Below are 25,507 nucleotides of genomic sequence, written 5' to 3'. Positions count from 1 at the left end.
GTGTGTGTGTGTGTGTCTGTGTGTCTGTGTGTCTGTGTGTCTGTGTGTCTGTGTGTCTGTGTGTCTGTGTCTCTGTGTCTCTGTGTCTCTGTGTCTCTGTGTCTCTGTGTGGTTTGGTTTGAAACAGCAGGTTTTAGCAAGCTTGCATTTTCATATTCTCTTCCTTCTGGACCCTAGAAAACTGAGAGTCGTGTCTGTAGGCCTGTAAGGCAGCTCCTGTACTGCCAGGTGATTGGTCAATCACACCCACAAACAGGCAGGAGGAGGTGCTCTGAGCTTTGCTTGACCACTAGAGGGAAGGTAGCAGGGCACTACTTCTCAGGTGCCAATAAGACAGTGTTTTGTGCGAACATATACTGTTACAGGTAAGTGGAACTTACACAACTGTACTGTTTGCTGTCTGCAGTCAGTCAGACTGATTTTACCAAATACATGAATTAGATTTGATTCCAGATAGTTTTTCTTACAGTAGGTGCTGCATTTGCATGCATGTGCACACTGTTTCACACACACACACACACACACACATTTCACTCACACACACACACACACACTTTATCTCTTTGCACAGTATTAACTTTCACAGTCACAAAGCTGCAGTTATACAGTCAAATGCTTTCAGTCTGAAATCCTTTGGAACTGCACGGCTGCATGGCCCTTCAGTGTTATACCCAGTACAACTTTAGAAAGTAAATCTCTACTTTGCTATGCTTAGTGACATTGTATAGAAAATATTTAGTGCTGTGGCATTGTTCACTTTATAAAATTCTTACCCACCGACTACATTCAGATTATATTCTAAATTTGAAAAAAACAAAACAAAAATACTATTACCATGAAACTGGAAAATATTGTCTTGTTTATTCTTCGTACATCATTCTGGTACCTCAGCTTATCGCCTTTAAGGAATAATTCAAATACAAAATACATCCCCTTTTATACACCTGTGTCTAAAAGTATTTAATCAATTAACACATAAATTACTCTTTATTTTAAAGTGACACCACTTCCTATAAATACCTGTTCATTTTCTACGTATTTTCCAGCAGTCTAACGTGGTGTTCATTTCATGGTGATAGTATTTTTGTGTTTTTCAAGTTATATTCTAAATTTGAACAGTTCTCATATGTGCATACAACATTTAGTCTAGCAACATGGGTAATTCTTTGCATTTTGTTTACCGTTGCATTCTTGAGGGCTGTAAGTAACCAAAATTAAAGCACAGCGTATTCTAAGGATTGAAATGGAACAGGTGTCATTGTCTTCAGAACTGAAATGTTAAGAATCCAGCGAGTGAAGAGTGTCTTAATATGCTTTCTTTTTTTTTTTCCAGGATCCGTTCCCTTGGCAAAAGAGAGTTCATTTTGCCAGATGCATTGCTTCAGGAATGGTGAGTCTCTTCCAAACTCCTCCTATCTAATTTATTTTTTGGTTTTAAACTATGTTTTGATACCTTTCCTAATTGATCCTGTGTTGCTTCTTGTGTTTCACTTACCTCATTCCTCTAAAGTTTGAATTTTAATTTACCCAGCAGTGGCTTTAATGTAGAAATGCACTGTGATCAAAGACTCCGTGGGCATCCATTTAGGCCTCTGGTTTTGGAGTGCATCTTCAAAATACTCTAGATAAGAAAAAGTCGATAGCTGAGAGCTTGTCAGGGGAAAAAGGTGACATTATGCATCAAGTTGAACTGATGTTCTTTGTCGTATATTCATTCAGTTAACTTTGTATGTTTAGGTACCATGGATATCTCAAAGCACTTAATGTAGAAAGAGTTGGATGTTCTCTTCTCATTAGTGCCATCCAGGGCTCGGGAAGCTTACAAAAAGAGAGGTGTTTGTGACGCTCGTATTATTACACTTTGTGACACATGCAGAGTTTACTTCATTGATGGCTTTTTTTCAGAGAAACTCCTTCAACCAAGATTGGAAGACTAAATGTGCAACACATCAATGATTTTTTTAGATGGAGGACAGAACCCTTTATACCTTCCATGCATGGGGTTATGAATGTTGTACCCTTTAAGTCTTGTGACTAACCCTGAGGTTGCTAAACCATTGATTAAAACAAGCCATTACCGTTGCCATAATGGAATAACGCCATGGCTACAGCCCAGGTGACTCAGGATCGTTAGTGGTGTGGGTGCTTAGTGCAGGCATGGGAGGATAGGCAGTCCTGTTTTATGGGGAGGAGTGATGGGCCTCAGTCTGGCTATGCCCACTGCTGTACTAGATGACCTAGCCTGGGCCAGTCCATCATGAGTGGGGGCCTGATCACATGCAGTCTTGAGCATGACCACCAGTCCAGTGATGATAGCCCTTGTCAGGTGTTTATGGAGAAACTTGCATGCAGCTTACGTAGGGGAATAGATTGTCCTTCCTGTAACACAAGCGCCCATGTCACTACCAAGGGGTGTAGATAGGCTAAATAACAAGTAATGTTGCTGCCAAGGGGGTTGCAAGAGTGCTAAGTCCCCAGTGGCTGCTTGGATGACACCTCTCTAGGGATGTTTTTTGCCCTAGGGTATCTAGGGGGTCTCCACCACCCCATTCTTCGGGAATGAATGAGCTCAATTCCAATTTGGGGAGGACTTGATGTTTGGCAGGCAGAAAGCAAAAAAGATATCAAAACCAAAACATGGAGTAAGACACCCATTATATGCTCATCTGAGTGCAGATGGTCAGTCGTGTTGTAAGGAAGCCCCCAAAATGGAACAGCTGACCTGTATTCTCAAGTGACTTTGTCTAACGCACAGCCAATGTATTTCGGCCTCCTGGGGCACAGTGCAGGCTTTTGGTTGTGCTCTTTTCTTAAATTTTCTTCCAGTCCAACAATACATGTTGAACTTATAATTTATTGCTGCCGATTAATCTATATTTCATGGCAGACAATAATCTGTGGTGGTTGGCAGGGGACAAACTTTATAGATTTGCTTTTCTTTACCTTAAAGACTGTCTCTGTTCACTGGAAGCCTGTTGCTAGTATAAACTGCAAGCAGTTATCTGGATTTGAATTAAGAACATTTTTTGATGGAAATATATACTGACAAATAACAGATTACTGCAGTAGTGGTCTTAAGGAAAGCCACATAAACAGAGGTAGGCTGAAGACTTGCCCTCCATGTCACACTTATATTTGTGTGCAAGTATAATTGCCCCCGGTGATGCATAAATAGCCGTTCATCAGCAGAGTCTTGGCTAATGCAGTGAAAATGCTTGTGACGTGGATATCTCACAGCTGTCAACCAATGTGTGATGACACTCTACCTCTGGGCCAGTAATCAAGGAGCCTCAGTCCTCACCGCTGGCACCTGTGGGGAATGTTCACTGGGAGGATAACAGGTGCCCACACAGTATCTCCAGATGCAGCTCTCTGCATCAAGAACAGGCAAGCACACTTTCCATTAAGAGTACATGGGGAAATCGTCAGTCTGGTGCTGGTTCCTCTTCTCCAGATCCCCAATAAGACTTCCCACCGGCACAGCTATAGAGTTGAGTCCTTAGCCAGGGTTCCAAGCCAAGTCCTCCAACACTGTCTCTGTCGAACCAGTGCTTTGTGTCCCTGCCCAAGTAGCTAACACACACACTCTTGAAGATTTGATTTACACACACACACACACACACACACACACACACACACACACACACACACACACACACACACACCCGCACACAAGCACACGCGCACACACACCTGGAAAAGCCTTGCACAGGTTTACTAGCTATGCCCCATTCCCCATTTTCCCAGACTATAAGGTAGTTATCACTGCCAACAGAACCCCAGCCAGCTACCTTAAGGTCCTTACAGGGGTTCCCAATATGCTGAGTGAAATTAATATTAATACAAATGGTAGTTTGACCAAGAGCAAGGCTCTTAGGAGTGGCCCACATAGTGTCTCCAAATAAATATGCAGATACTCTCAAAACTTAAATACCTCTACAAAGATCAGCCACAATGAAAGGTTTAAATATATTTAATAATAAATAATAAAAGAAGAAGACAATACCAAATATCTGTTCACAGTGACATCAGAGTTTAAAATCACAGGAGATATTTAAAAAAATCATCGAAGGACAGAATCAGACAAATAAAGAAAAACATCTGCATATTTATTTTGCACCTGTCACCCCTAGGATTCCGGATATTGGCAAAGGCTCTTGCCACCCCCATAGTGCCTTTTTTAGGCAAGGCTCAAATTCTAAACCTACCACCCTAGAACACAAAAAAGGAAAAAAACTAAGGGTAATGCTGCTCAATGCCAGAAGTCTAAATCTCAAAATGCACGCACTCGAGGCCCTTCTCAGTATGGAGAACATCGATGTCTGTGCTGTGACAGAAACCTGGTTCAAGGCTCTTGAGAGCACCCCAGCGCTATCAGGTTTTACCTCATATCATGCTCCGCCCCAAAATCCGGACAATACCAAGAAAGGAGGGGGGTATCCATATTCATCAAGGACACCCACACCTCAAGACTGGTGGCAACGCACGATGCATCGGAGACCATCCAGGTGCAATTAACCATAGGCAAGACTGCTCTGCAAATTGTAGCATGTTACAGGCCACCCTCACAAACTCAGGAAACTCACATGGCCTTCCTGAAAACACTAGAGGGATAAATGTATCACCAAACACCATCATACTAGGTGACTTCAATTACCCTAATATAGACTGGGAACACTACTCAAGCCCAAACACCCTAGCCCAAAAGTTCCTGGAATTCATAAACTCAAATGCCATGGAACAACTAGTCACCATCCCCACAAGAGGAGATAACATACTTGATCTCATCATCACGAACATGGGAGCACAATGTTCAACACTGGAAGTATACCCCTCACTGGTGAGATCAGATCACAAACTAATCTCGCTGGAGGTCCTCATCGCACCCCCACCTGAAATAAAAAGAGCACAGTAAAGAACTTCTCAAAAGCCGACTTCACACTTCTAAAGACTAGTGTGGTCTCCTTTCAGGCCCCGAGCCATGGAAAACAATACTCAAGCCGCTGAATCACTTACAAACGCCTTCTACCAGCACCTGCAGGACTGCATGGATAAGGCAATCCCAAGCAAAACAAAGACTCTTTGTACCAAAGGCAAGCGTCCAGTCTGGTGGACCCCAGCCATAAACAAACTCTACAACAAAAGGAGGAAGCTACTACAAGATAGAGCAAAATCCTTAAAAGGTAAGACACCCTTGATCACTATAAGTAAAAAACTAAGAGCTCTCATAAAATCATCCAAAGCAAATTTCGAGAGAAAAATAGCTAAAGACTCAAAAGACAATCATAAGGCCTTCTTTAGCTATGTTAGAAACCTAGGAGGAAACTCCCAGATATGCTCAGAACTAGTTCAAAATGATGTGAAGATTACTGATCCTACAGACATTGCCAACATACTGGCTGACAGGTTCAGTGAAAACTTCTCCCCCCCTCCCCCGCAAAAGGAGAGATATCTATACCAAATGAGTGCAGCCCCCTAAACATCTCCAGCGCCCAAGTGAGAACTGCTCTCTCCAAAGCAAAAAACACAGCATCCATGGGACCCGATGGTGTCCCCGGCTGTGTGCTCCACGAACTCAATGAGGAATTAAACCCACAGCTAGGACAGCTGTTTAATCAAAGTCTTACCTCTGGATACGCACTCCAGGAGTGGCGCACTGCAACTGTGGTCCCACTTCACAAAGGCGGTGCCTCCACAGACCCTGGAAATTACCGGCCCATTAGCTTGACAAGCCTTATCTGCAAAGCCATGGAGAGGATCATAATGGACCTCATAAATAAAGACATAGGGAATTTGCAGACTTTGGATCCAACCCAGTTTGGCTTTGTCAAAGGCAGATCATGCCTTTTAAACTTGGTTGACTTTTTTGAAACAGTCACCAAAGCCATTGATGAGGGAAAGGCAGTCCATACAGCCTACCTCGATCTGGCTAAGGCCTTCGATACAATACCCCACTCGGGTATCATTGAAAAACTCATCAGCTTAAATGTTAACCCATACATCACAAGATGGGTTGCAAACTGGCTGAGTGACAGAACCCACAGGGTCAGAGTTGCTGGCGCCATGTCAGACTCAAAGCCTGTCACAAGTGGTGTCCCACAGGGCTCAGTCCTGGGCCCACTCTTGTTTGGCATCTACTTTTCCAGTACAAGCAAACACAGGAGGGTTATGGCTGACAAAGTTTGCAGATGACTGCAAACTGGGCCATAGTAGAAAACACATCTGACACAGATATCCTTCAGAAGGGTCTCACAGAAACGGATAACTGGTGCCAGAGCCACGGCCTAAAGTTAAATGCCAAAAATGCATAGTCATACCCTTCGGGAAAAACAAGGTTACCCCTAGCTACCAAATAGGTGGCAATCCACTGAGCACAGAAGAAGTTATCAGGGACCTGGGGACCCAGGTTGATAGTAGTCTGTCATTCGACACCCATGTAGCTAAAGTAGTTAGGAAGTCCTTCTACATTGCCCACCTTATCATGAAGGGATTCTCATCTAGATCAAGGGAGGTCATAGTCTCCCTTTACTCATCACTCATCAGACCAATGATTGAGTACAATGCCCCATTCGAATGTATCTGACCCGACACTTGCAGCAGCTGGAGAGGCCACAAAAGTTCCTCACCAAAAGGATAAAGGGTCTGTCCTATGCTGCCCGACTGAAAGAACTCCAGCTCTATTCAGTCGCTTACCGCTTGCTCAGAGGTGACCTTTGCCTAACATACAAGGCCATGTCAAACCCAGATTTGATGAATATGCTTCACCTCAAAAAATCTAGATCCATCAGAGCCACAAGGGCGGAGACTTAAACCTCGACACGGCTATTAATAGGACGTGCTGGAGAGATAGATTCATCACCCAAAGACTCCCTATGCTGTGGAACAAAATCCCGGTACATGTGAGGCAGAGCACCTCGCTGGCCTTGTTCAAGAGAAATCTTGACCAATGGATGGGAGATCACAGATATACCCCAGGAATTACCTCAGTGTCACTGCTCGACAGAGGCACAGCAAAATAATGGGTATAGTTCCCCATACTAAAGGGGTGGCGTAAGCCACAAAACAATGGGCTAGGCTTATAAATGCCCTCGGGCAGATAGCCTAGTATGAACCTATGAACCTATGAACCTATATCTAAACTTAGCTTCACTATATTCCTGACTGAATCTAAGAGAATCATTGTTCCCAAGTTACTTAGTAGAAGCAAGGCAGATGATGTGGTGAATGGTCCTTCTTGTTGTCAGGCCCAAGACAGAATACAGAATGTTCATTCTCACCAAGAGACTTCTCAAAATAATATCTAAAATATTACCTCTGGGATAGCTTGCAGAATGACATAATTTCTGGTCATCTTACTTCTAGTTCCCATGCAAAACCCTTTTGCTGGAAGCTAGCAGGATTTTGCACCTACCTGTAAAAGTACATACACAAGGGCTTTTGCTCAGATCTATGGCAGATGCTGGAAGTCATAAAACAATGTCATACCTCCATGCTTCCAGACTAGTAATTAGTTCACCCCAAATACATTACAGAAAGCTTCCTAGTACAGACTTTGTGTCTCCGGCTGCATTGAAACATGTGAGATAGCATCTTTATGGCTTAGCATTTAAAATGATTTAATTTCAGATATTTTTTAAAGTTTGCTGGACTGAGGTTAACCTCATGTTTTCCAGATTCCTCTATTAAAACATATACATTTAAGCAGTTACAATACTGCATGTACAGTTTTGTTCTCTTCCAGTAGGGCACACTGTGGATACATTTCAAGCACAAGCACTTTACAAATACCTTTTTCATACAAATCAGTTTGATGTACACAAGACATACTGTTCTAATACATTTGTAACACAAGCATCTTGAATAAATTAGTTTGATATTCACAAGTGACATATAATTATTTGCAAAATTCCAGCTAGCTGTGCTGGCACTACCTCCTTTCGTTACAATGCTTATTTATAACATTTCTTGGAAAAAGTTTTTGTTTGTTCTTTTGAAGTATCTCTCAACTTCTTATGCAAGAAGTCTGGACAAAGCATAAAATAATGGTAGGACAAAGGCCCAAAAATAAGGGCAGATTTTAAATATTGCTTCTATAAACGTAGTTGCTAGAATAACAGTTTTTATGTTCACATGCACTTTCTGAAGGATATGAAGTCTGAAACTCAAATGTGCGTTATTAATTTATTGAATTCAACTCTCAGTGATTTGCCAGAAAACCAGGAACAGACCAAAAATGTGAGGCAAAAATCTGGATAATTGAGAGATGATACAGTTTTCATCCATTTTGTAGACCGCATCAGGTTGAGTTAGTATTTACTAAAAGTAGTTATAAATTTCCCAGAGGTTTTATGACACTGGAGTGGGTTTTATTAGCTAAGAGGATGCAGTGGCTAACCTTCCTTATGTATCAGTTGTGGGTTTTGCCTCAACATCCCTCAAAAAAAATTGCAGATTGCCCTTCCAGTGTTAATTGCAACTAAATGGACATTTAAATGTGATTAGTTGTGCAATATTTCAGAAGAAGAATGTCAGGGTGAATTTGGAAAGGTTACCTCCAGGTGTACACATAGTGTACACCTCTTAGTAACCATTTCCGATTGAAAGATATCCCCAGTATGGTACTAAATGCTAACGAGTGTGAGTGTGTGTACACAATTGCTGAAGACAGACAAGGGCTTTTAGTGACAACACAAACCATTTCTAAATGGATAGCATTTGTAATTTTTCTTATAAAAATCATAACAGGATTTTGCAGGAGAAAGTTAGACTCCATTCTACAAGGGGTGGAACAGCTAAGAATGTCTGTAAAGTGGTTCATGCTCAGAACATCTTAGAGTCAGCCGCATGGTCCTCTCTCCATACTTTCTCAGAACATGGTAGGTTGGATTTAATAAAGAAGTTATGTACTCACCATAATGTTCCATGTTTGTTGTCCATGATCTCGCCTTCTTTCTTGCATCCCACCCCCCTTCTCCCTTCCTGGAGGATTGAGAGGAATTGTCTGGTATTTGCCTGCCTCATAACTTGCATAGGCTGGGAGTCCATTACTGTTGTCTGGGTGGTCTAGATGAGAATATATATGTATATATATAATATATATATAGATATATATATATATATAGATCTATCTATGTATATATATATATATATATATATATATATATATATATATATATATATATACATATATGTATAGATAGATATAGATGTGTGTGTGTGTGTGTGTGTGTATATATATATATATATATATATATATATATATATATATATATATAGACTTACACCCTCTCCGCCGGATTTTCAAGGGCTGGCGAGAGCTCACCTGACGCCGCCGGAACCGCGACACTTTCCAGGGCGCGGGCCCCTCCCTCGGGGCAAACCCATTCCAGGGCACCCTGCCTTTTACAAAGAAAAGAGAACTCTCCCAGGGGCCCCGCCGGCTTCTCCGGGATCGTTTGCGTCACCGCACTGAATGCCGCAAGACGCCCATCTCCGCCGCTCCAGATTCAGGGATCTGAACCAGACTCCCTTTCGATCGGCTGAGGGCGACGGAGGCCATCGCCTGTCCCTTCGGAACGGTGCACGCCTATCTCTAAGGACTGACTGATCCATGTTCAGCTGCTGATGTTCATCGTGCTATACTGCTGCAGTCATCACACTTGGGTTATCCTGTCATCAGGCGGTCCCGCAGTCGGCCGAATCCCAAAGTCTTGGTCCGGCATCAGTTGTCATCGCCTCTTTCCTGATGTCAGTGCGACAGGGGTATAAAAGAGACAGTCAACGCCATTTTCTTCAGTCTTTCTTGCCGCGCGGTGCCCGAAGCAGAAGCAGTTCGCTAGTGCCGGTCGGCCAGCTCCTGAAATTTTCGAATCGAGTTTCAGCCTGAAGTCTTCTCTAAAGCTAAGTAACCCGTTGGGGAAACTTTTCTTGCCACAGACCGATGTCAGACAAAGTTAATAAGTGTATTTCTTGAGGGAAGCAAATACCTCATAAGGATTTTCATTCTTATTGTATTCCTTGCCTAGGCCCAGACCACGACGTCTCTGGTTGTCAGTTCTGTGCTAGGTTCAACAGACGTACAATAAAGCGTCGGGCAGAATTCGCCCAGCATTATTTTGGCAGAAAATTTAACTATAGCATGCCATCGGAGCAATCGACATCAGCAATGATTAAAAAATGCAAAGATAAGGACCGGCAGCCAAGGCCAAGACCAGATACCGAGGCCTCAGCAAGGCCTGACACCGGTTCTCCGGTTTTCAGCAAGGCGCCTTCGCAGCCCCTGACTACCGCTGATTCAGAATTTCTGATGGCATCCCAAACCGAAACCGTTGGGCCTCAGGATCTGGTTCGACCTCACTCCTCGGACGCCAGCCTCGACGGGGATCCGGAAACTTTGAATAGACCTTCGGTCTCAGAGGGTGTTTTCAAACCGACAACTGCCTCTGCCAAGCCTTATGCTAAGCTCAAAGCCCCCTTGAAAGTTAGAAAACCGGGGCCACTCACCCCCCCCGCAGGCCCCTATGCCTAAAAAACAGATGCTTAAGATGGCCGAGGATTTAATTACCCTTATCAGGGGATCCCAACCCACACATGACAAAAGGCCTAGACTGGAAGAAGACTATCCTTCCTCTGACCAAGCATCCATTTCCTCAGGCAACTCTGATGACCAGGATTACTCCTTCCCTCCTTATGAAGACTCAGATGCTGAAGAGTCCATTCCTTCTATCTCTCCCCCTGAAGACTACTCTTTTGGGGAAACTTTACACACTATGAGGGAACACTTCCACTGGGAAGGCCAAGATTTCTCTGACTCCAAGAAAAGACTCCGTGAGTTTCTTCTTCTTCCACAGCATAGACTCCTGGCAGTTCCTCCAGTTTTAGACATTTTGGATGATGTTTTCTCTGAATCCAGTTTAAACCCAGATTCCTTACCTCCAGCTCCAGCTAAACCAGACAGATACTACCAAGTTCCTGATACTCACAAGTTTCTATACAAAAGCCCTAATGCAGACCCCAAGACCATTTCCCAGGGTCCCAAAGGGGTTAAGGCCTCTACTGCTAAGAATCCACTCCCTTCTGAAATAGATTCCAGAGCATTAGAAAGATGGGGAAAGAAAGTGTATACGTCTGCCACTTTGGCCATGAGGGCATTAAACTGCCAATTCCACATGCTAAAATACCAACAGTATTTGATTACACAGTTAAAGCAGAAGCTGATCCCTCAGACAGATCAACTAGATTTGAAAGAGATACAGGATTTGCTGCATGCAGCAGACCAAGTGGGGAAAACATACCTTACAATGTGGTTTTGATTCATTGGAAGCCTCATGTAGAGCAGCTGTCACAGGGTCTGTCATACATAGGCATGCTTGGCTTAAAGAACAAGCCTTTCCAGAACATGTCAAAGCAAAGTTATTGGATACCCCATTGCAGAAAGATGTGTTATTTGGTGTCAAAGCAGAGGAAGTTTTGAAGAAAATGGAAGAAAAGGCAAAATCTATGCAAACAGTTAAAGATTTTTTACAGGTACAACCTCCTCGTTTCAGCAGAAACTGGCCATCAAAAAACTGGTCCTTTCCTGCATCAGACAGACCCCAAAGAGGTAGGTACAGGCGCCCAAGGGGCAGAGGCTAGCCACAAGGTTCTTTCAGGCCTAGACAATGGCATACAGCAACTCAAAGAGGTGGAGACGAAAGATCTCAACCTTTCAGGAAACAAACACAATGACTTCCCTCTTCGCCTGCCATGCAAAATTGCCCTGGCAGCACTTTTGGGAGGGAAACTGACTCTATTTCCACAAAATTGGCGCATCATAACAAAAGACAAATGGATTCTGGACATTATTACCAGAGGCTACAGATTTCATTTCCACACTTTACCTCGGATGAGAGGCATGCCAAATCTGCCTCCAAACCAATGGGTAGAGGCTCAAACGCAAATTTCAGCTCTCATGGATATGAAAGCAATTCAAAAAGTACCTACAAAAGAGCAAGGTCAAGGTTTTTACTCAAGACTGTTTCTAGTCCCAAGAAATGACAAAACTTGGAGGCCCATCTTAGACCTCTCAATTCTGAACACATACCTGGAGGTACCCAAATTCAAAATGCTCACTCTACAGCAGCTCCTTCCCATGCTGTGCAAGGAGTCTTGGCTGGTAATGTTGGACCTCAAAGAGGCATACCTGCATGTCCCTATCAGACAAGATTGCAGAAGATACCTCAGATTTTTGGCAGGTACAACACATTATCAATTCCCTGCACTGCCCTTTGGCTTATCTACTGCGCCCAGAGTATTTACGAAATGCCTGGCATCAGTAATTGCATATTGCAGACGAGGAATACAAATTTACCCATATCTGGACGACTGCTTGATCCAAGCAGACAGCAAGGACATTCTATTACAGCATCTGGCCTTTGTAACACAGCTGCTCAGTTGCCTAGGGTACACAGTAAACAAAAAGAAGTCAAAACTAATACCCTCGCAACAAATAATATTCCTGGGTGCCAGCTTAAATACAACGGCCCAGATGGCTTACCTCACGCCAGACAAACAAAAGCAATTGACTCAATACTTCAAAAAGATGGCAACTTCTACCCAGCTCACTGCAAGGAAAATCCTGCAGGCATTGGGGTTCATGGCATCATGCATTCAACAAATCCCATATGCAAAGCTGCATATGAGAAAATTACAATGGTACCTGAAAAGTGTATGGTCTCAACTCAGACACAGCCTTGAACCAAATATACCTATCATTCCCTGCCTTCAAAAAGAGTTCCTATGGTGGGCTCAAGCATGTCAAACAAACAAGGGTCTTCCTTTCATCTTACCTCCAGCAAACCAAGCCATAACAACAGATTCTTCAGACTACGCCTGGGGAGCACACATGGCAGGACAGTGCATACAGGGCAAATGGTCTGCAAAACAAATGCATCTTCACATCAACCAAAAGGAGATGCTAGCTGTGCAAAATGCCCTGACAGCCTTCAAGGACCTCTTGCATCCAGGACAACTTCTAATAAGGACAGACAACACCACAGTTATGTGGTACATAAACAAACAGGGAGAAACACACTCCTACCCTTTATGCAGACAGGCTATGACCTTATGGAACACAGCTTTGACCTACCAAGTACAACTACAAGCACAATTCCTGCCAGGAAAGGAAAACATATTGGCAGACGAATTAAGCAGAAACATGGCAGACCCCCACGAGTGGAGACTACACCCACAAGTATTTTCAATGATAACTCAAAGATGGGGTGTCCAGACATAGATCTATTTGCATCCCCCAACAATTGCCAATTACAAAAATTCTGCACAAGGACTTATCACTCCCTAGCCTGGAAAGTGGACGCTCTATCATTCAGTTGGACAACACTGACAGTCTATGCCTTCCCTCTACTACCTCTATTGACCAAGGTGTTACTGAAGACCAGATCAGAGAGACCACAAATGATCCTCATTGCTCCGGACTGGCCACTCCACCACTGGTGCCCATTACTACGGAACTTGACTCACAGCCCTCCATGGATCTTGCCTCAATTCCCACTACTGTTGACTCAGAAAAACTATCAAACCAGTCACAGCCAGCTCAGAACTTTAAATTTAGCTGCATGGAGAATTCCTTAAATTATCAATCAACACTTCTCTCAAAGGATGTCCTGAATGTAATTATGGAGGCCAGGAGGCCCAGCACCAGGAAGACTTACTCAGACAAATGGAAAAGATTTTGTGCATGGCACCAGGCTAAAGGTCAAAATCCTTGGATTCCAAACATTCCTCACATACTGCAATACCCAACTGAGATGCTACACAAAGGCCTTTCCATCTCCTCCATTAAGATCCATGCTTCAGCCATTTCAGCTCAGTATAATACGGATCCCCCAATTTTCTCACACCCTTTACTTAGACAGTTTCTCAGAGGGGCTAAAAATATAAGACCCCCCAGAAAACCACCAACACCAACTTGGGACCTGAACTTCGTTTTAGAAAAGTTAACACTACCTCCTTTCGAACCAGCATTCTCAGCAGAACTACAATACTCGTCTTGGAAAACAGCCTTGTTACTGGCTATTACCTCAGCACGCAGGGTCTCAGAACTACAAGCACTTATGGCAGTGGAACCTTTCATCTTTTTCCATCAGGACAGAGTCTCTTTACGAACTAACCCTACCTTCATGCCCAAGGTAGTATCCACTGTGGCTTTGAATCAGACCATTCATTTACCCACCTTTTTATCCTAACCCACAGAATAAAGGAGAAAGGCTCCTTCACTCTTTGGACATTCACAGACAGCTACGTTACTATTTAGATAAGACAAAGATCTTCAGAAAAACTGACCAACTCTTTGTATCATATGCTGCAGGTTCACAAGGAAAGGCTATTTCAAAACAGACCATCTCCAAATGGATAGCACATTGTATCCGCTTTTGCTACTCGCACCATGGGAAGGCAGTGCCTGTCAATATTAGATCCCATTCTACCAGGGCTACTGCAACCTCAGCAGCCTTTCTCAGAGGGTTCCAACCAAAGACATTCTGGAGGCAGCTACTTGGAGTTCAGTGCACACCTTTACCAAGCACTACAACCTTCCATTATACTCAAAAACCAGGGCTGGTTTTGCCACTGCATTTCTGCAGGGCATCCTAGCATCACCTAACCCAGTTTAGTACCAGCCACCCTTCCATAGCTTTGGGATTCTACCCAAGTGTGATGACTGCAGCAGTATAGCACGATGAACATAGTACAGTTTTGTACCTGCCATAAATGTAGATGTTCGAGTGGTTATACTGCTGCAGTCCAGGTTACCCTCCCTCCATCCCCTCTACATACCAGGGTGTTAGTTACAACTCCATGTACTTCAATCTATTGGATGCATGTCTATATGGTGTATTTGCTAACAGCTAGTACTGTTGCTTATCTACTAAGGTATTGTTGCATAGCTATTGTATTGCCTTCCAACTTAGGGGCTCCTGACATCTGGGGCAAGAAAAACTGAAGAAAATGGCGTTGGCTGTCTCTTTTATACCCCTGTTGCACTGATGTCAGGGAAGAGGCGACGACAACCGACTCCGGACCAAGACTTTGGGATTCGGCCGACTGCGGGACCACCTGACGACAGGATAACCCAAGTGTGATGACTGCAGCAGTATAACCACTCGAACATCTACATTTATGGTAGGTACAAAACTGTACTTTTACATGGAACCCTTCTCCACTTTGGCCTTCAAAGCTCTCATTTGAATATTTGCTACTACCACCAAGATCTGCACACCTGGTGGTGGCTCCACCCGGGCCCTCGCCCTGGGCTTCAGTGCCACCGCAATGGCCCTCCTCGTCGCCGTGTAGCCCCCTCGGCTCCCAGCGATGGCTGGGTATGGGCCCGACACTCCAGCACCATCTATTTTCAGGGCTAGCTGATTCGGCAGGTGATTACACACTCCTTAGTAGATTCTGACTTCCATGGCCAACGTCCTGCTGTCTGTATCAACCAACACCTTTTCTGGGGTCTGATGAGCGTCAGCATCGGGTGCCTTAACCCGGCGTTCGGTTCATCCCGCAGCGCCAGTTCTGCTTACCAAAAGTAGCCCACTGGGCGCTCGCATTCCATGCCCGGCTCCAAGCCAGCGAGTCGGGCTTCTTACCCATTTAAAGTTTGAGAATAGGTTGAGATCATTTCGGCCCCAAGACCTCTAATCATTCACTTTACCAGATAAAACTGCGTCCGCCGAGCGCCAGCTATCCTGAGGGAAACTTTGGAGGGAACCAACTACTAGATGGTTCGATTAGTCTTTCGCCACTATACCAAGGTCGGATGACCGATTTGCACGTCAGGACTGCTACGGACCTCCACCAGAGTTTCCTCTGGCTTCGCCCTGCCCAGGCATAGCTCATCATCTTTCAGGTCCCACCAGGTGTGCTCATGCTCCACCTCCCCGACAGGACGGGTGAGACGGGCCGGCGGGATCCTGCCTTAGCCGGCACGTGCCAGACCTCACTTTCATTGTACCGTGGGGTCTCCTGCCCACCCTCAGACTCGTGCACCTGTTAGACTCCTTGGCCCGTGTTTCAAGATGGGACGGGTGGGTCACCGATGTCGCCGCGGACCCCGGGCACCTGAGGTGAGCCCGGTGGCGGGACACGGTCGGGCCGCACTGAGGGCAGTCCGGCCCAGTCGACAGTCCCGCCAGGATCTGGGGGCCCCTAGCCCCGCCGCGAAGGCGGGGGTGGGTGCAGCGGCAGTCGTCTCCCACGACCCCAGGGCACGGCGAGTGCTGATGCCACGGGCTGTAACACACCCCTCCAGGGAGGGGAGCCACCTTCCATGCGGCCTTCCTGGCCGACCCAGAGCCGGTCGCGGCGCACCGCCTCAGAGGAAGTGCACCCGACGGTGGCTGGCGCGCCCGGGGACGGTCCCCCACCCCCCCGGAGGGGGAAGGGGGATCCGCCTCGCCCGGGCGGCAGGCACGGCCGCCGGGTTGAATCCTCTGGGTGGACCGCACGGACCCCACCCGTTTACCTCTGAATGGTTTCACGCCCTCTTGAACTCTCTCTTCAAAGTTCTTTTCAACTTTTCCTTACAGTAGTTGTCCGCTATCGGTCTCGTGCCGGTGTTTAGCCTTAGATGGAGTTTACCACCCACTTTGGGCTGCATTCACAAACAACCCGACTCCGGGAAGACCTGATCCCGACGTGCCGGGGGCCGCCACCTGCCTCACACCATCCACAGGCTGATCCTCGATCACAAGGACTCTGGCCCCCTGGGCGGTGCCGGGGAGACAGACTTCCGTATGCCACATTTCCCTGCGCCCGTCACCCAGGCAGGGATTCAACGCTGGGCTCTTCCCTCTTCACTCGCCATTACTGAGTGAATCCTGGTTAATTTCTTTTCCTCCACTTAGTAATATGCTTAAATTTGGCGGGTCGCCACATCTGAGGGGGGGGCGGCGGGACAGCGGGGGCCTTGGGGGCGGGCAGGCCGTCCTCTCCCCCCTCTCCGAGAACCCCCGCGTGCCCGCCACCGGACTTCCGGGCAGCAGGAGGAGGATGGCTGACGCGGCCCCGACACACGGGAACCGGGTGGGCAGCCCGGTGGCGCTACCACCGACAGCCTCCAGGGGGGGGGGGCGGGCCGGACACGCGCCTGCTCCCTCCTGGCTCGGGGCGGTGGGGGGACTTGCCTCCTCCGTCCGCGTCTCTCCCTGGGGGGATGAGGGGGGACCCGCCGCGGACTCCCTCAACTCCCCGGCTGCGCCCTCCGCGGCGATGGAAGGCACAGTGACCCTCAGACAGGCGTAGCCCCGGGAATAACCCGGGGCCGCAAAGTGCGTTCAAAGTGTTGATGATCAATGTGTCCTGCAATTCACATTAGTTCTCGCAGCTAGCTGCGTTCTTCATCGACACACAAGCTGAGTGATCCACCACTCAGAGTCGTACTGCTTCTCGTCCGCCGGCGGGCACCGCTGCCCACCCGGCATCGCACCTCGAGACAAGCACGCGAGGTTTCATGGGCATCGTCACGGGCGCCCGGATCGGGGTTACTGGTCCCGCACCATGGAACAGCAGGGAGTCCTGCGGCGGCCGGTGCGTGGCTGCACCGCCGACCTTCCGGGTCTTTGAACCGATGTCCTCCACAGGTACCCGAGACCAACATCGAGGGGAGAGAACTCCGTTGTGCCACCCCCAGGGGCAGCCCCGCGCGGCCGGAGGGGAGGCTGCCACCCCCCTGCCGGGACGGCGCCCTCTCCCTCCCCCCTGCCGCGCTGGGAGCCAGCCACCTCCGGGGCACGTGGCGGACCGCCGGGCCGGGCACACCCCTCGCCACCATCCCCTCATGGTGGAGGAGGGGCGCCCGCGCCTCCCACCACGTGGACGGACCCCCCTCCCTCCCACCGCCGGGAGGCGAGGGGGAGATGGACGCAACCCCTTGCTCTGGCACTCCCTCCCCCCCGGGAGCCGTGGGCTCGGGGAGCGCGGCGAGACGGGAGTCCGAGAGAGGTGCGGAGAGAGAGGCGTGAAGGGTCGGGGCGGAGCGTGAGAGGCCCTGGTACCCGGGGATGGCGCCATCCCGGGACACTCTGCGTTAATGATCCTTCCACAGGTTCACCTACGGAAGCCTTGTTACAACTTTTACTTCCTCTAGATAGTCAAGTTTGATCGTCTTCTCAGCGCACCGCTGTGACTGACTCCAGCAGGGCTGATCCGAGGACCTCACTAAACCATCCAATCAGTAGTAGCGATGGGCGGTGTGTACAAAGGGCAGGGACTTAATCAACGCAAGCTTATGACCCGCACTTACTGGGAATTCCTCGTTCATGGGGTAATTGCAATCTCTGGTCCCTATCACGAATGGGGTTCAGCGGATTACCCGGACCTGTCGGCCAAGGGTAGGCACATGCTGATCCATTCAGTGTAGCGCGTGTGCAGCCCCTGACATCTAAGGGCATCACAGACCTGTTATTACTCAATCTCGTATGGCTGAAAGCCACTTGTCCTGCTAAGAAATTGAAGACGACTGCACGAGGCCGCATAACTAGTTAGCATGGCGGACTCTCATTCGTTATCAGAATTAACCAGACAAATTGCTCCACCAACTAAGAACGGCCATGCACCACCACCCACAGAATCGAGAAAGAGCCATCAATCTGTCAATCCTTTCTGTGTCCGGGCCAGGTGAGGTTTCCCGTGTCGAGTCAAATAAGCTGCAAGCTCCATTCCTGGTGGTGCCCTTCAGTCAGTTCCTTTAAGTTTCAGCTTTGCAACCATACTTCCCCCGGAACCCAAAGACTTTGGTTTCCCGGAAGGTCCCCGGCGGGTCATGGGAATAATGCCGCATCCATTAAGTAATGTAATAACCAAAAATCACACCCAGTATAAATGTCTAAAACATAGAACTTGTGGGTCATACTTGGGTTGAATGGCTAGGCTTATAAAGGCCCTAGTGGTAATTAGCATAGTGTGCACCTATGAACCTATTGTGGAAAGGTACATGTGCCATCCATCCATGATGACGAGTCGCGGCTGACTCCTGTCACGATTCTGTGAACAGCCACTACCTCCATCCACAGTGTTTACTGTGTGGGGGAGGAATGGAAGTAGATTGTTTGGCCATTGTTCCTTATCTCTCTCTCACACACACACACACACACACACACACACACACACACACACACACACACACACACACACACACGAAAACACACATGCATGCATACACACCTTTGGACAATTTAGAAATTGCCAGTCTGACTACCACAGGTCTTTGGAATGTGAGAGAAAATCTGCACAAATTGGCTAAAACTGATTTCACAAGTTTCTCATATTTGAGTAGTTTATAGTTAGTATTTGTCATTTTAGATTTGGATACCACAAGAACATTTCCCCCTAAGAATTTTACTGACTTGAAAATGAGAAGAGAATACAAAACATGCTTGGATATACAGTGGATATAAAAAGTTTAAACAGCCTTGTTAAAATGCCAGGTTTTTGTGATATAAAAAAATGAGATCACAGTAAATAATTTCAAAGCTTTTCCCACCTTTAATGAGAACTATAACCTGTACAATTCAATTGAAAAGCAAACAAATCTGTTGGGGGAAGAAATATAAAAAATAAAAAATGTACACTACGCTGGTTGCATAAGTGCGCACACCCTTAAACTAATACTTTGTTGTATGTGCGCACCCTTAAACTAATACCTTGTTGTATGTTTGCACCCCTAAACTAATACTTTGTTGAAGCACCTTTTGATTTAATTACAGCATTCAGTCTTTTTGGGTAGGAGTCTATCAGCATGGTACATCTTGACTTGGCAATATTTGCCCTCTCTTCCTTGCAAAAGCGCACCAAATCTGTCAGATTGTGAGGGCATCTCGTGCACAGCTCTCTTCAGCTCACTCCACAGATTTTCTGTTGGACTTGGGTCTGGGCCATTCCAAAACTTTAATTTTCTTCTGGTGAAGCCATTCTTTTGTTGATTTGGATGTTTGCTTGGAGTCATTGTCATGTTGAAAGGTGAAATTCCTCTTCATCTTCAGCTTTGTAGCAGACGCCTGAAGGTTTTGGGCCAGAAGTGACTGGTATTTGGAAGTGTTCATAATTCCCTCCACCTTGACTAAAGCCCCAGTTCCAGCTAAAGAAAAGCAACTCTAAAGCATGATACTGCCACCACCATGCTTCACTGTGGGGATGGTGTTCTTTTGGTTATGCAAAGTGTTGTTTTTGCGCCAAACATACCTTTTGGAATTGTGGCCAAAAAGCTCAACCTTGGTCTCATCAGGCCATAACACATTTTCCCACTTGCTTTTGCGAGACTTGATGTATTGTTTTGCAAATTTTAGCTGGGAATGGATGTTTTTCTGTGTAAGAAAAGGCTTCCGTCCCGCTACCCTACCCCATATTCCAGACATATGGAGAATACGGGAGATTGTTGTCACATGTAGTACACAACCAGTACTTGCCGGAAATTCCTGCACCTCCTTCACTGTTGCTGTAGGTCTCTTGGCAGCCTCCCTGACCAGTTTCTGTCTTGTCTTTTCGTCAATTTTGGAGGGACATCCAGTTCATTGCAATGTCACTGTTGTCCCATATTTTCCCTACTTTTTGATGACTGTCTTCACTGTGTTCCATGGTATATCCAATTCTGTGGAAATTTTTTATATCCTTCTCCTGACTGATACCTTTCAACAATGAGATCCCTTTGACGCTTTGTAAGCTCTCTGTGAACCATGGCTTTTGCTGTAGCAGGCACTTGAGTACATGTCAGGAAAATCCTACTAGGACAGCTGAACTTTATATGGGGTTAATCAGTCTCTTTAATTGATGGCAAGTGTGTACCCAAGAAGACTGAAGACTGAGTGCTGTAATTAAATCAATAGGTGCTTCAACAAAGTAGTAGTTTGAGTGTGCCCACACAACAAAGTAGTAGTTTGAGTGTGCCCACACAACAAAGTAGTAGTTTGAGTGTGCCCACACAACAAAGTATTAGTTTAAAGGTGTGCACACTTATGCAACCAGCGTATTGTATGTTTATTTTTTTCTCTTAACAGATTTGTTTGTTTTTCAATTGAATTGCACAGGTTATAGGTCACATTAAAGGTGGGAAAGGTTTTGAAATGATTTATTGTGGTCTCATTTTTTTATATCACAAAAACCTGACATTTTAACAGGGGTGTGTAGACTTTTTATATTCATTGTAGGTAGTACTTTCAAAGACACAAGATTAATATTGATCTCTGTGAACAGTGGGACAGCTGAATGAATCCAACCAGAGAAAAAGAAACAAAAGGTGGGAAAATCATAAAAAATTGATACTGATGTCTCCCCAAAGTTCTGCCTGCATGGAAAATGCTGTACTCAGCTGTACATTTCTTCCTCAAATACTCCCAGAGTAGACTACATTCAGGTTGCCACCAGGTCAAAGAGATGGACATGGCCAGGAAGTAGTGCCTCACACCTACTTCTGTTTTTTCCCTTATCCTCCCCACTGTCCAGTCATTACTGTGGCTGTAGGTACTCTTAGGTCCATAGCAGTTTCCCTTGTCCTGCTGTCATTCTGCACTCACCTGCTGTACCTGGGAGCAGCTTCTGGTTTGTACATCTTGCAGAACAGGTAACCAAGGCTCCCTTCTTTAAGGAATGTAGTATCAGCCTTTTCACATAATAACACGCACCTTTTAAGCATACCATTTCCCCATCTTTTTACAGCTGCTAATGGCCAGATTATCAGCATAAGCTAGTGACCTTTAATGATAGTATTTAATATTTGTACACCTTCTACAGAGCTGCACAAACGTGTGACTGTAGGCTTTTTTTGCTAGTCAATGAAGTAAATGCATTATTTATATCTGCAGTGATAATTCTGCTTTGAACCCCCTATCATTTTGCCTTCTTTTCAAGGCGGGAGATAGGATATTGTTTGCAAAATGTTATGGCTATAGTTTTGCTTACAAAAAACAATGTGTTCACTTTTTTTTCTCTTTAGGCTTATTTGCACTCCATGTGTATTATTCATCGAGATCTCAATTCACATAATTGCCTTGTCAAATTGGTGAGTTCTCTATTATGTTCTTATTTGTAAATTTTAATTTTATGTTATTTCTTTGCTTAGATGCTTGTACTTTTTATGTAGTCAGAGTGATTGTGTGTGTGTGTGTGTGTGTGTGTGTGTGTGTGTGTGTGTGTGTGTTTCTCTGCTAGTGATGGACATAATAAAGCCATTTTGTGGGTGGTTTTGCTGACTACTTTTTGCTGTCTGTCTGCTCTGTGTATTTCCTTAGGATGAAACTGTGGTTGTGGCTGATTTTGGCCTGTCTCGTCAAGTTGTGGAGAAGCTTTCTCCTCAGGAGAAACATTCAAATAAAAAACGCACCTTACGGAGAAGTGATCGAAAGAAACGTTATACAGTTGTAGGGAGTCCATACTGGATGGCACCAGAAATGCTAAATGGTAAGAGGTCTAGAATGTGTAGTCTGTGCTAAGACAGCATTTTTTAGTGGATTTCCCATCCCAAAACCATTAAAATGTGTACTACAGTCACACAGTATGTTCTAGAGTGCACTAAGTCTGTCGTTGTCAATTTTCCTCCATATGAATGTATCCAAAACTGTGTAATGATCCAGGAAGGAGAAATGAGGCTTTAATTCATAATATTTATCATAAATGTAATTGCTGTATTACCTTTGAAAGTATGGGATTTAGCTGCATGTGGTCTTCTGGCAAGATTTCAAGAGCTGTGCGAGTATCTGGATACCAGGTAACCTCAGAGGCCATTTCCATAAACTAGGCACTAAAAGAAGAACCAGTTACATTCTTATGTCTGCAGGTCTGTTTAGTGGGTTGCTTGATGTTCTTTGTGTTTCACTGTTGCAGTCATTACATTTGGGTCATCCTGTCAGGGGTAGCCCTCAGTCGTCCCAAATACCAGTGGCTTAGTATTTCCGTGTCATTTGCTGTTGCTCCAGGGCTGACATCAGGTCGTCAGTGGTATAAAAACTGGCAGCCCACGCTATTACATCAGTCTTTCTTGCCGAGGAGCCCAAAGCAGAAGCAGCTCACACGAGTGCCAGTCTGCCGCTACCTGAATTTTCGTTTTCGAATTGAAGTTGAAGCCTTCTAAAGCTAAGTACCCCATTGGGGTTCCTTTTTTCTTCTTCTAACTGGTGTCAGAAAAAGTTAACAATTATCTCGCCTGTGGAAAGCTAATACCACACCGAGACTTCCATTCTTATTGCGTGACCTGTTTAGGCCCAGACCACGACTTCCCTCGCTGTCGCTTTTGTGCTTTGTTCAATGCCAGAACTATACATCGGTGGGCCCTTATTGTAGCTAAATATTTTCACTCTCAGTCCTCATATTCCGATATGGCTTCGGTAAGCCATCTGACTACTGATCATCCGATAAAATGTAAAGATAAAGACAGAGACAGACCGCACAGGTCCAAAACTGCCGACGACGCTTCCATTAAGCAAGTCGTCAGTTCTCCGTTCCTCAGTGAGGCGCTTTCACAGCCCCTGATGCCCACTTCTTTGGATTTGCAGGCCACTACCGAGACCCCGTTCGGAGTCCGGTATGCCACAAGACTCTTCTTTGACTGAGGATCCTGTGGATGTCTCTACCTTGGATGGGTCTGGAGCCGCTGAGCAGGCACCAGCTTCCGAGAAAGTTCTTTGCATTACCAATACTCGACACAAACTGACAACTTCTTTCACATCTTCATTTCTTCCTAAAACTACAGAGTTTCTAAGGCCCAGGGTACGAACTACGCCTAAAAAACCAATGATCCAAGCTCAGACACCTGCTTCCATGCCTCAGTCTCAAATGCTTAAAGTGGTGGAAGACCTTATTATGCTTATTAGGGGAAGCCAGGCTACTCCTTCCAAAAGAAAAAGAGACTTGTCCCCAGTAGTTTTATCTGAACAGGAGTCTGATGACTCTGAGGTTTCTGAATATGAAGACATGCAACCCCTCTCTGCTTATGAGGATTCTAATGCAGAGGAATACATTCCTTCTGCCTCTCCTCCCAAGGATTTTTCATTTGGTGAAACCCTACATACTTTAAGGGAGCATTTCTAATAGGAATGTCAGGACTATCCTCAGTCAAAAAAGAGACTTGGGGAATTCTTAGATTTACCACAGCACAGACCTTTGGCCATTCCTCCTGTCCTGGATGTTGTGGGTGATGTTTTTATAGAGTCCAGTTTGACTACTGACACCCTTCCTCCTGCTCCCAGAAAACCTGACAGGTACTGCAGAGTCCCTAACTCTCCCAAATTCCTTTTCAAAAATCCTATTGCTGACCCAGAGGTCATCTCCCAAGGACCTAAAGGAATTAAAGCAACCTCAGCTAAAAATCCCACCCCCTCAGACAGGGATTCCCGAGCTTTAGACAGATGGGGTAAAAAAATATACACCTCTGCAACTCTTGCTATCAGAGCACTAAATTGTCAGTTCCACATACTGAAATATCAGCAGCATACCATGGAACTCCTCAAACAAAAAATATATTCCTTTCCTGTTTGTGCAGAAAATAAAGAATTACAAGAGCTTATGCATTCTGCAAGCCAAGTTACTAAGCACACCTTGCAATGTGGCTTTGATGCCCTAGAAGCATCTTGCAGGGCAGCAGTCACTGGTTCTGTCCTTAGAAGGCATGCTTGGCTTAAGGAACAGACCTTGCCAAACCACGTCAAATCAAAATTATTGGACGCACCGTTGAATAAAGACAATTTGTTTGGCACCAAGGCAGAAGAGGTCTTAAAAAAGATGGAAGAAAAAGCTAAATCTATGCAGATAGTTAAAGACTTCGTAGAGGTCCAGCCTTCCAGGTTCAGTAGGCATTGCCTGTCAAAGCACTGGTCCTTTCTGGCCCCCTCAAGGCCAGCTCAGCCAAGACCCAGGGGAAGCAGACCCCCCCAGACAGCAGCCCCAGGGAATGCAGAGATCTAAGCAATGGAGTTCCTCCTCTTCAAAGACAGGGAGTGCTACGTCACCCCCTTATGGTAAAAACTCACAATGACTTTTAAACCTCCACCCCTTACCTCTGCCCAGCTGCTTATGCCCCTAGGAGGAAAACTGTCTTTCTATGCAAACAACTGGGCCTCTATTACCAATGACTGATGGGTCCTCATCATAGTGTCCCAGGGATACAAATTTTATTTCCACACTCAGCCAACCCCAAAAGGGTTCCCAGATCTTCCTCCAAACCAGTGGGCAGAGGCCAAAAAGCAAGTCCATTCCCTGTTCTCCATGAGGGCAATACAGCATGTACCTGCAGACCAGATAGGCCAATGTTTCTACTCAGACTCTTTCTGGTACCCAGAAAAGAGGGCACCTGGCAACCTGTACTTTATCTATCCATTCCAAACACCTTTCTGGTGATACCAAAATTCAAAATGCTCACCCTCCAGCAGCTTCTTCCTATGCTTTCCAAAGAGGCCTACCTACATACCCCAATCAGGGAATCTTGCAGGAAATATCTACGTTTTCGGGCAGGATCCATGCACTTTCA

The 25,507-nt window shown here is 45.8% G+C and overlaps 1 protein-coding gene and 1 non-coding gene across 2 annotated transcripts in view; one reads left to right on the top strand and one right to left on the bottom strand.

The window, feature by feature from the left end:
* LIMK2 (LIM domain kinase 2) overlaps positions 1-25,507 on the top strand; it is a 1,082,830-nt gene that overhangs the window by 907,527 nt on the left and 149,796 nt on the right. The window contains exons 11-13 of the mRNA XM_044068821.1: positions 1,334-1,390; positions 21,983-22,048; positions 22,278-22,446. Of these exons, the coding sequence (XP_043924756.1) occupies positions 1,334-1,390; positions 21,983-22,048; positions 22,278-22,446 (292 nt within the window). The remainder of the gene's footprint in view (positions 1-1,333; positions 1,391-21,982; positions 22,049-22,277; positions 22,447-25,507) is intronic.
* On the bottom strand, positions 17,279-17,432 carry LOC122800634. The gene has a single exon (XR_006364628.1). It is a non-coding gene; the product is annotated as a 5.8S ribosomal RNA (ribosomal RNA).

This window comes from Protopterus annectens, chromosome 4.part0, assembly GCF_019279795.1.
Source record: "Protopterus annectens isolate FY-2018-M chromosome 4.part0, PAN1.0, whole genome shotgun sequence".
Lineage (NCBI taxonomy): Eukaryota > Metazoa > Chordata > Ceratodontiformes > Protopteridae > Protopterus > Protopterus annectens.
The sequence above is the reverse complement of the archived record's forward strand: the minus strand, read 5'-3'. Positions and strand labels throughout refer to the sequence as shown.